At 41.4% G+C, this 12646-nt stretch overlaps 1 protein-coding gene across 5 annotated transcripts in view; it reads left to right on the top strand.

Moving 5' to 3' along the window:
• Positions 1-12646, top strand: part of NTRK2 (neurotrophic receptor tyrosine kinase 2) — a 424378-nt gene that overhangs the window by 12272 nt on the left and 399460 nt on the right. For all 5 annotated transcript variants that reach the window (XM_063913787.1, XM_063913785.1, XM_063913786.1 and 2 more), the window contains exons 3-4: positions 10609-10683; positions 11658-11729. In XM_063913787.1, the coding sequence (XP_063769857.1) occupies positions 10609-10683; positions 11658-11729 (147 nt within the window). The remainder of the gene's footprint in view (positions 1-10608; positions 10684-11657; positions 11730-12646) is intronic.

The following is a 12646-nucleotide window of genomic DNA, read 5'->3' as shown; positions in this document are numbered from 1 at the left end:
CTGATGGACCAAATCAATTTTATTGCTAATTGTGGCTTACGAGTGTAGCTCAGCCCTCTCCCGGCATTAGGCTCCGCCCACTCGCGGCATATTGTCGCGATTCGCGGACCCTCCGGGTACATCTACGCACACTGACCTCTCTCAGCCAGCTGCAGGTGAACCAGAGCTAATGGTCATAACAAGTCTTGAGGCTGCCTATGCTGAATGTGACTACCACACAGACTGATCCCTTCCTAGCTGACCTCGGTAAGGAACCTCTCCCTTCAATAAACCATTGCTTCATATTCATAAGGGCTTTAAAAACAGTATACAGTACCAAAATATTTGTACATGTGCACTGTTTTTTTAGCTTAATGCATTATATATATATATACATTTGTCAAGCCAAACTGACAAGTTTAATAGCACCAGAAAAAGCTAATGGAAACATAACTAATTGAATACATTATTTAAATATAAAGAGTAAATAATAATATAAAAATTATCTATATGTAAAACTACTGTAGGCTACTTGATTGAGGGGGTAATTCAGACCTGATCGCTCACAAGTGTTTTTTTTGCTGTCCTGTGTTCAGATACTTTGCCGCCTACAGGGGAGTGTATTTTCGCTGAGCAAGTGTGTGTTCGCATGTGTAGCTGAGCTGCACAAACTGATTTTGTGAAATCTCTGAGTAGTCCAGGACTTACTCAGCTGCTGCGATCACTTCAGCCTGTCCGGGACCGGAATTGACGTCAGACACCCACCATGCAAATGCTCAGACACGCCTGCGTTTTCCCTGACACTCCCAGAAAATGGTCAATTGCCACCCACAAATGCCCACTTCCTGTCAATCTTCTTGCGATCGCCTGTGCAATCGCTTTTTTTGCACCATCCCGTCGCTATGCAATAATGCCCGGTGCAGTCATCCGACGAGCCTGCGCATTGCGGTGCATATGCATGCGCAGTTCAGACCTGATCGCAGGCTGTGAGAAAACGCAGCCTAGAGATCAGGTCTGAATTACTCCCTGAGATATAAATATATTAATAGCACCTAAAGTCTAAAATCATAGTAAAGTGAGGTGTAGATAGGAGTTCGGTATTTATTACTGACAGCGGCATCCTCCATCCTCCAGAATGCCGGTAGCGGGGCGAGCGCTAAGAGTCCCCTTGCGGGATTGCTGCGCTCGCCACTCTGTGGGCATCCACGAGTGGAATAGCCCTGTTGGGCGGGATTCCGGCTGGCGGCATTGTTGGTTGTTAGGATTCCGGAGTCGGTATCCTGACCGCCAGGATCTCAACAGCCGGCAAATTAAACGTATCCCATAGAAAGTGGGGAAATTTGTCTGATGGAAACCCCCCTTTACAAATCCTGCGTTTGCCCCTGAGGAGTAATCAGCGTACTACTAGGGGCAGGCAGCTGTTGTAAGAGATAAAAAGTAACGAGCGAGAGGAGATGCGGGTATAGACAGTCGCTGAATAGGAGAGAGCTGTAATTGAAGTGTGAGAAAAGAGGGTTGTGAGAACAGGAGGGAAGAGAGCCCTGCTCCAAGGAGCTCACAATTGTTCCAAGGAGCTCACAATCTAGGGGGTATGTTTTATTTTTTATTTCACTCATTGATTACTGTGAACCCCTAAATAAGAGCTTTGTCTCTTGCCTCTCTGCAACTTGATATTGCCTGTTATATCACACATAACCTTAGAAGCACTACCAGCCGAGGGCTTGATTAAGAGATGGAAGCAATGATGATGTTGGACGCAACGGAACACATTTTTCCACTGCGCATGAGTCACAGTGCACCTGGCCACGATGGTCTTACAGTGGTAGTCGCAGTAAGGTTTTATTCGCAAAGTGATTACAGTTAGGTAGCATTTGTGGCTGGTAATGGGGAATGGTGATTCAAAGGCAGGTGTGTCTCGACCATTTTGGGGCATTCGTCACAGCTTGTGTATGCAGATACAGTGGCTACAGCATCTTACTTTCAACGGGCATGCTGTGCAACCTTAGGGTTACGTAGAAGGTCGATGACCGACCAATGTTTGTCCCATGGTTGAGTCTTCATACGGAAGCAACAGATCTCAGATGGTTCCAGTGGTCATCTCAATATAAAGCCCTGTGGCTACGACATTTGCATATTTTCGCACAACTACTGTGTACAGGATCGCAGCTGTACTGTCATTTGCAAACATCTCTGAATAAGGTCCCCAGTGCAATATACATTAATTTTTTATTATTGGCCATATTGTTGATTTAACTATTATTAATACCTACCATTAACCCTAACCAGTGCAGACTGATATCTCTCTGGCATTAAATGTTGGACGATATAAGTAGATTTTTCAGTGGTTAAGACAGAAATTGCATATTGCACAAAAGTTACCATAGCTTAAAAATATTGACTTCTATGGTTAGCTCTGCTGTGGTTTTCATATATAGCCAGCTACTTGGTTCATATATGCATTGTCAGTCTAATATGTGCATCACCATCCTCATCATTGTTTATTTGTAATTTGCCACAAATTCTGCAGAGCCAGTGAGTCATGTATTTTACAGATGCAATATCATGTATTACAAATGTATGGATGCAATAGTATGTGTTAGTTGTACATACTGTAGTAGAGGGAGGGGTCAGACAGAGCTAATAGAGAAATATGAAATAGGTGGACATAGCAAGTGAACAATGTAGGGAGAGATCAGGTTTAGGTAAGGTTTGGGTAGGCTACAGTGAAAATGTTTTGAGGGAATACTTGAATGATTGTTGGTTGGGCAGAGTCTGATTGTGCAAGGCAGAGAGTTCCAAAGGTGGCGAGCAGTGCACAAGAAGAAAAGAAGGTGAGATCGGGAAGAAGTAAAGAGATGGAAGAGGTTTAGGTCAGAATCAGAATGAAGAAGACAACTTGGGGTGTATCTAAAGAGTTCAGGCACGTATGAAGGACAGCATTGATGAGAACTATGCAGACAAAGGTAAATAACTAAGGTAATTCATTATTTGCAGAGGACACAAGATGTCCTTGCAAAAGCATTTCCATACTTTTGCTGGCACTGCAACTCATGTCCCTTGCAGCCTAGAAGTGCACCGAACTTGCACTTTTTGCTTGCAGCCCTCTCCAACTATTTGACCTCTTAAAGTGAAATCTAGAGGGAATGAGGAGCTAGAGAAAGGGATCTGCAAAGTGGAGCTGTAGATGAGAGCTGCATGAGGGAAAGATAAGCCTCACCATTTCCTTTAGGATGGATTGAGGAGTGGAATGCTTGCAAGTAAAAGATTGCATTAGTCCATGTGGAAGATAATCAATGAATAGACTGGGGTTTTGGCTTCTTCCTGAGTGACGAAAGGGTGAATTTTGGCAATGTTGTGCAGTAGGAAGTGGCAGGACTGTGACAGGAATTGCATGTGTGAATAATGACACTGAGGCAGTGAGCAGGGGAAATGGAATAGCTTGATGTTGAGAGCTGTAAGTGGGATTGAGAGATGAAAAGTAACATTGAAAGGGAGAAAGAAAATGAGCTCAGATTTTTAGTTATTGCTTCATGTAGTCTTGGGGTATCCAGGTGGAGATGGCAGAGGGAAAATTGGATATGTGAGATAAGAAGGAGGGAGTTCTGGGAAGGATGGGTAGATTATGGTGTCACCTTCAAAGAGGGAGTAGTGAAGGCAAAAGTAGAGTAAAATTTGACCAACAGAGGTGGTGTAGAGAGAAGTGAGCAGAGGCCTTGGAAGGAAGAGGAGTTGAGCAATAGTCAATGATAAAGTGGTCATAGAGGTATAAAACAAACCAGGAGAGATCAGTGCTCCAAAGGAAACCAGTATGATCAACAGTATCATTCATATCAACTTACTATACCTTTCTTCTTTGAAATGTGTAGCGCAAAGAACGGAATTTGTGGCTAATGGGATTACAACATAGAAATATGGTTCTGTATGACTCTTGATGGAGTAATACACCAAATAACCACTTACCACTTTAAATGTAATTCTTTCTACAGTTGGAGAGTTAAAGAAAGAATAATAACACTCCACCATTCCTAATAAGGTTTTATTTGCAGCTAAAAGATACAAATGCTATTTGTACTATGGATTTAAGTACAATTTAGGTTTTTTTGGGTTGCTACAAATTAGTCAGCGTAAATATTCCACTTTTAAAATAAAAAGATAAAATAAGAAATTGGTGATTATTGATGTACGCTGAGTCTCGTGCTTTGGTTTTGGGTCTAATTTCTTCATTGTATTTTGGTTTTGGTTTGCAAAACCACCCTCAATGTGTTCAGAATTTGGATTTAAAATCCTAATCTTAGATTTTGGATTCTTTGAAAATGGATAAAACAGCAAAAATCATGTAATTTTTGCAATCCAAAGCTCAAGATTCAGTTTTAAAATCAGAATTCTGAAACCGTAGGAAGATCAAAACCGAGTTCCGGTTTGGATAAGATCTCCTCAGTAGGAACGTATCGGGTGGGTTTGGAATTTTAAAGAACTGAACTACACATCTCCATTGATGATTAATGGGACGGACATATCCTGCTTTGTGCTGCCATCTAATGCAAAAACTTCCTGTTGGTGCTTCCAATGGGGGCGGGTTAAGTCTTTGGTTTATAGGGGAAGTCACATGAACAGCAGCACTCTGCCTCTCCTGATATAGGCAGAACTTTGGACACAACATAGTTCAAGAGTAATATGTCTCATAAGCTGCTCCAGCAATTCCAAATGTGTTCATTTTGTGTACGAGTACCCTTCCTGTTACCCCAACTAATTATTGCCTCTACATCAGACCGCTGCTAGAATATTGTTTGACAAGTTTGAGTATGATCCTGATCTCAGCTTCTAACATTATATTACACTTTTTCTAGTGACTCCGACCTTGGATACATTGACCACACTCTTGCCTTGAGATTCTGTACCACAACTAATTTATATTACTTCCAAAAAACACATCCATAGGACAGTTACAGAGCTACAACATGTGGGATTCTGGGAGCAAAGCCCATACCATTTTGTGTCAGTTCTTGGTGAAGATCGAGGGGGGTGGGGTCTGTTACACTCATTGTCTTGATGCTGCCAGTCAGGCAGTGATCATTAATATACTGTAGGAAATAAAGTCATCATACAGTATATATATATCTAGTCACAGGTCCTGGACTTATTTGAGCCATTGTTGACATATACTGTAATATGAGACAGTAGAAAGGGTTCCAATGGCTAACTGTAAATTTTATACAGTCAAGCTACGATGTCATTTGTGTTTTTCAAAATATTATTCTAGTTTCTGTGATCTTGAACACTGGACATTTTAAAGTGATAGAGGCATGAATTTAGTAATAATTGCCAGCAAATGCTCAATCAGTCATACGTTTGACACAAGAAAAGTAATTATCAAGAAACAGTACACAATTAAATTCTAATAATTAATCAGACATAATTGCTGAGTTGTTATCCCTAGTGCTCACCTTTGGTATCCTGTCTGATGATATCCCTGTTTAAAACACATATTTTCTATGTGGATCCTTCTTACTGAAGCTACAGGGCTTACTGTAACTCGATTATGAGGCTTACTGTAACACGATCCGGACAAGCTATGAAGTCTTTCTCACACCACGAGTACCCAGGTGCCATAACTATGAAACACATTTTTAATGTGCTCTAATGCGAGTGTTATTTATTTAGTCTGTTACTTCATTTTATATCATAATGCTACATACAAATTGTTCTAAAATCTGTTAACTGATTCATATAATGGAATGTCTTTATTATATGAACAAATATCGGTGTAATTTAGATAACTTTCGTTTTTTAAGTTGTTTATTGGCATCATCAAAACAATGGCATAAAGAAAGTGGACATAAAAGGCTTGGGAGGGAAAAGAGTAGATAATGGAAGAGAATGAAGAGTAGTCCTTCCATATACTGTAGGTCTGCTGTGAGCAAATGTCAACAGATGTTGAAACCTTGATGTGCTCATAAACAGCAAAGTGATCTAGAGAGGATAGAGGAGGCAGAATACTGAATTGCATCAATGCTGGCCATGTTTTATGGAGAAGGGGTTAGAAGTGCTCAGCATATTCTTCATTTACTCCATATCATATGTAATTCATATAATTCTAGTAAGAGTAGATTGCATAGGAGGGTCTGTCTCTTCCATGAGGTGAAAATGAAGTAGATGGCCCTAACTGTGTGGAGTTTGTATATTCTCCCCGTACTTGCATGGGTTTCCTCCGGGTACTCTGGTTTCCTCCCACAATCCAAAAATATACTGGTAGGTTAATTGGCTCCCAACAAAATTAACCCTAGTGTGAATGTGTGTACATATGATAGGGAATATAGAATGTAAGCTCCACTGGGGCAGGGACTGATGTGAATGAGCAAATATTCTCTATACAGTGCTGCGGAATATGTGTACGCTATATAAATAACTGGTAGTAATAATAATAATAATAATAGCTGCATTGAGGACATGTCTAATTCATTTGTTTTGCAATCTGTGAAGGTCATGCATGGTGAAAAGAGTCTTTGGAGTATAGGAGGAAACTTGAGCACCGAATGGAAATCCACACAAAACACAGACAGAGCACAGAGCCCCACACAGTTGGCTCCCTGGTTTTAACTGAGTTAATGATATCTCAGCTGTGAGCAGCAATGCTTGCCACAGTGTCACCGTACTGTCCCCAATAATGGAAGCTGATTGCGTAAGACCACACCAAAGTACAGAAACTTTAGGGAACATTTTGTGTATAGTTACTGGGATATGGTACCAGTGGTATAGGAGCTTATAGATATTTTCTGTGATTGAAATGTTGATGGAGTTCATGTCATACCACTCCTTCAGATTCAGAGCAACACAAAGGTCTGATCACATGGATCCAGTGGTATATCTATAATGGGTCCAGAGGTCCAGACTGCACACCCTGCACCCATTTTCTTTCAATACTTACCTCTCTAGAGTCCCCCGATGGTGGCAGAGAAACCAACGGTTCCCCAATGGTTGCACTGCATAAATCACCAGGAAAATGGTGTTTCGTCCATTTTCCTGGCATTATGCGCATGAACAGTAGGAAAAGTACCTGGAAAATGGCCACCACAACATTTCCCTGCGCATTCGCACTAGACTCTGGGGACAATGCTAAGGTTTCCTAGTGACCCTAATGCCCAGAGTCTCTGTGCTGCCGGCTAGAGAGGAGGGGGCCCAATAGGAAACTGCACACGGGCCCCCTACTGTCTTTATACTCCCCTGCATGGATAATTAGAATCCACATAAGACAGAAACAAAGATCTGTACAGGAATGAAATTAGGCCCCTGGAAGAGTGGTTGCTCATACAAATGGAGAGAGAGAGTAGTGACAGAAATGTGGATACCTGAGAAGTGAAAGATGTGCCTATTGATGGAAGGCCAAAGTAGAATGTTCTGAGTTGGCCAAAGGTCTAAGAAGATGCAAATCACCCACATTTTAGTCAAAGTATTTAAGAATTTAATGTTAGAAGTATGCCAGAAAGAAGACAAAAATTTTGTGAGAGTGAAACTCTGAGTTTTGCCAGTGAGTTAGTAGGAGCTACAATGTAATAGTTTAGGAGAATAGCATGTTGCAAAGGATTAACTGCAGCCCAATATAAGCCAAATGAGGCAGAGCAGAGAGCAAGAGGAGCTGACTCAATATCCATGCAGACACTGGCGTAACTATAATGGGTGCAAGGTCAAGGTGTGTGGTGCACATGGGCCCCTGAGTCCAGGGGGCCCAACCCTCCGTACACCCTACACCCATTTAATTATACTTACTGTTCTGTCGGCCCAGAGCTAGCTGCATAGCAGCAAATAACACTGGGAAAAAGGCCACCGGAGCCATTTTCCAGTGATTCGCTCACACGCAATAGAGATGTCCCTGGCAACGCTGTGCAAGTACCATGTTCCCAGAAACCTGCGCATGCACAGTAGGTTCTTGCACAATACCAGAGTCCACCACACCCCTGAAGAGGAGGGGGCCCGATGGTAGCCAGCACAAAGGCCACCTTTTCTCTTAATGCGCCTCTGCTTGCCCCCCAGGGAGAAAGTGCTAGTATAAAGTTTATTAATAGAATTATGAATAAAAGATGATCATCTTTTATTCATAATTCTATTAATAAACTTTATACTTACATATTCCGGTCTGTATTTGTATAATATTGGTAAAGATTATCAAAGAATTGGTGATGTGAGTTGATATTTCACTTGACTATTAGCGCTGGGAGGTATTTTTGTTTTTTGTTTAGTTATATTGAGAGGAAAGTGGAATCCTCTTACTCCTCCATAAGCAGCTTATCAGATCAAGTGAAGCAAGAAGCGCAGTCCTCGGCCCTGTTTTATTTGTAGAAAGTGCTAGTACCTCAATTACTTTTATCGGATTATGTTTGTGACACTTTCTTAAAAGTTTCTAATAATTTTTTTCTATTAAAAGTGACAAAATAACAGTTATTAGGTCTACTGGTAATGAACAATGCAATTTACTTTGGTGGTCATTCCGAGTTGTTCGCTCGTTAGCAGATTTTAACAGCATTGCACATGCTAGGCCGCCGCCCTCTGGGAGTGTATCTCAGTTTAGCAGAATTGCGAACGAAAGATTAGCAGAATTGCGAATAAATAATTCTTAGCAGTTTCTGAGTAGGTCAAGACTTACTCCTACACTGCGATCAGCTCAGCCTGTTTCGTTCCTGGTTTGACGTCACAAACACGCCCTGCGTTCGGCCAGACACTCCCCCGTTTCCCCAGCCACTCCTGCGATTTATCCTGGCACCCCTGCGTTTTTCCGCACACTCCCAGAAAACGGACAGTTTCCACCCAGAAACAACCACTTCCTGTCAATCACACTCCGATCACTTCAACGATGAAAATTCTTCGTTCGGACGTGAGTAAATCTACTAAATTTTGTGCTAAAATACTTAGCGCATGCGTGCTGCGTACCATGCACATGCGCATTTTTGCCTTAATCGCTCCATTGCGAAAATCTGCAACGAGCGAACAAATCAGAATGAGGGCCCTTGTCTGTTACCTTTTTCATGCAGTATTAAAATAATTTGACAGTATCAGAATAGACGTGCCTACTAAGCCTGATATGTACAAGATGTTTAAATATATTTAAATACACAGTTGTGCTATTAAAACCAGGAATACAAAATGTACAGCTTTTCAAAACGATATTGTAGATTATAAGTAGATTACCATTTCTTACACATAAAAGTAACATAATGGGATTTAATGCTTTGCAGTGTAGAACATTGTGCATTCTGCTCATAAACTCAGCAAGGGTTATTGGCAGGCTGTGCCCTCCTGTTTCCATCTGTTGTGATTCATCATTCTACAATAGATCTTTTACATGCATTTCAGGTTTTCAAATGCAGCGTATTCTCTTTTTTTCTCAGCTTGTCATTTGGTTAGTTGTAGAAGATTTGCACATTTGTTTTACTTACAATTACAATAGTTCAGAAATAAAATAAAAATCAGCGAGCAATAGTGGATGGGTACAAATCCCGCCAGTTGGGCTCCTGACAGTCAGAAGACCGACAGCGGAATCCCGATGGCCAAATCCCGGAGGATCCTGGTATTTTCACCCTACCCCCTCCCCTAATCCTAACCCAAGCCAACCCCTCCGGCGTCCTAACCCTAATCTCTCCCCCCCTGCAGCCCAAACCTTACCATCCCCTACCGTAGCCTATCCCTTAACCCCCCTCCCCCACATCCTAACCCTAACTTCCCTCACAGTCTAACCATAACTGCCCCCCTAGTGCCGTACTCTAACACCAGTACTTACCTCCGGTATCTGTTGGGATTCCGACCGTTGGGATCTGACTATTGGTCTTCCGATCTTGACTGCCCGATTTTGACCGTATCCCATGTATAGAGACATTGGGTGAGATTCAAATGATATATCACGCCCAATTTCCTTTCTAAAATTATCACTGTTATCGCGCATATTGCACCCATAGTAATCAGGTTTACTGTGTAAAGGGTTAGGTGCCTCGCTACACCGGGGGCAGTGAGCTGAAATAATGATACAACGTCCCTGAGGGCAGAAACAGAACGAGTGTGGAAAGGGGTGAAAAGAACTGAATCCCGCCCATTGAATGCATTGATGCTAATGATGTGCAAAATGTTATAGATTACCAATATTAGAGATTCACAGCCATGGGAGTAATTCTAGAAATATTAAATATTGGGTAAGTTTGTTTCACTTAGTCTAAAGGTCACAACACTTAAAATGGTTTAATATCTGGATTATAAGATCAATTAAAAACAGTTAAAAACAGTATATCAGTTATACTAATATACATTCTTACTATACTGTATTGGCTAGCTAGAATTAGGCTACATAATCATAGAGGGAATATTTTGGAGACAGCAATCCTTATAGTAGTGACATATACAGTAAATAAAATATATGGAGGATAATAACATTTTCAATAAAACTATTGTAAATCTCAGTAGTATCATGTTTGCCACTTTAATAATATTATGTAACATTACCTCTGACTTTTTCTGTTTGTACTACTACTCCTTTATTGGCTGAATGAGGCAGTTTACCTAGAAAACATTATTATAAATACAGCTATGTTATTATGAGGCATGTGATTTCAGTATAATAATCATTTCTGTTTATCTTTTCTTTTTTAGTTACATTGCACAACAACGTAATTTTGCCTCAATTAACGAGAATGATGCTAAAATCTACACTGGACTCAGAAACCTGTAAGTATCTATTCTTATTTTATTAATATTAGGATATTGCAGGCTAAGACTCTTCAATATTTTCAGCTGTGTTTTCATTGCTGTTTAATAAGGGCCTGGGGTTAGTTTGGTTTGTGGAGGAAGGACATCTGTGTGCTCCAGTTTCAGAGAAAACTATAGGATTAGTATTTGACTGGCATTTATCATAACTATTTGATCCCTGAAAATTGTTGCTATCACACTTGCCATCATTAAATGCTTGCCTACTGGGAGATCCCTGAGGGCATATTTCAGTTGGGATGTGTAGGGTCCTCACTCCTTGCTACTCAGTGCTGCCTTATGCCATTAAGCATCAGGGGCAGGACCAAATTGATGTGATTCGTTCCCACTGAAATTGGAGTCAGGGAGAGATGGCAAAAATTCTGTATAGGAGCACATACAAGGCTTGAAGTAAACGTATACTTGATAACCTGGCAATCTGATGTGGCACAACCAACTTCAGGGCCTCCGCAAGTATAGGCACACTGGACAGCTGCCCAGGGACTCACAATGCTGGAGGCCTTCGAGCAGAGGTGGGTTGTGGTCACACAATCAGCAGTGAGGCAGCATTATCTACCTGCCTTCCCAACCTGCAGACAGACAGTGAATGGCTGTTGTCATACTGATTGGTGGATGGCTGGTGCTATCCAGCAATCAAAGTGCTGACAGCCATGTTATGATTTTTTTTTTATTGGTTTCCATGAATGGGTGGTTAGGGGCCCCAATGCATTACTTTACCTAGGGCCTATAATGCTGTTAAGATGGATCTGACCCACTTTCTCATCTTGTGCATACATATAAGCTTTTACATATCAGCATCTTCATTTGGTAAAGCATAATACATGTTTGTCCATGAGGTCTATGGAGCAAAATCCTTTTCTGGTCTCAGGATATCAAATCTTGGCAGTACATTGTGTTTTTGTGGACATTAGTAAACACTTATTGTTTCATTTTAGAACCGTGGTGGATTCGTCATTGAAGTTTCTATCTCGTCAGGCATTCCACAAGAATCCTAAACTTTCTTACATGTAAGTAATCAATTTTTAATGTGAGAAAAAGTTATTGTACAATACAGTATACTGTAGCAGATGATCTGCATGCTTTATCTGAAAGTGTCAAGTACTACCTCTGAATCATAGACAGTACACACAGTTATTTTGTCTATTACAAAACTATACCAAACATAGGTCATTATGGCCTAATTTAAATCAGAGACTTATTTTATAATAATAAAGTTATGGAATGTTTCTATTATCTTTGGCTGCTAATTCTGTTGTCATATATCGAATCTGGCATATAATTAGATATAATAATTTATGAGTATGTACATAAAACATACATAAAGGTATAAGTGTGTACATAAATGTGTTAGGCTGGGCTACACAGTGTGTTGTTGCTGAACAGGACCCGCTCGGCAGGAAGGAGCCAGCACATGGGCTCTTATCCAGTCGCCCATGCATGAGCTCCTATCACATGGGCTTCTATCCAGCCGCCCACACAAATGCGGTGGCGCCGCATCCACTGGACCCAACTGTAGCTTGCTGCGGTTGCCGGATGACAGGACTACCGAATTTCAAGGAGAACACATACATTTGAACATATATGTTCACACATTGCGGCTGCGCCGCACTGTGGGCTCCTTGAAATCTGGTCGTGGCACTGGCCGGATGCCGTTCTGCAACATCCGGCGAAAAGGCATATTGTGAATCCACATAGCGTTTTCGTTGGACCCGGGTCCTGTGAAAACGCTATGTGTGGCCCAAGCCTTATTGTCTACATCATGCTTGTCTACTCTCCATGAACTTGCATAAGACTCCCACACTCCCGGAAGAGTAGGCAGCCCTCCCACATCTCGCCCACTTACTAGGCAGGATGGGAAGATAATTATGGGAATGGTGCTGCCGTAGAGAGAGGGCGGGGCTTCTCCTGAAGAGGAGAAAGTTGG

This window comes from Pseudophryne corroboree, chromosome 1 (genome assembly GCF_028390025.1).
Source record: "Pseudophryne corroboree isolate aPseCor3 chromosome 1, aPseCor3.hap2, whole genome shotgun sequence".
Lineage (NCBI taxonomy): Eukaryota > Metazoa > Chordata > Amphibia > Anura > Myobatrachidae > Pseudophryne > Pseudophryne corroboree.
The sequence above is the reverse complement of the archived record's forward strand: the minus strand, read 5'-3'. Positions and strand labels throughout refer to the sequence as shown.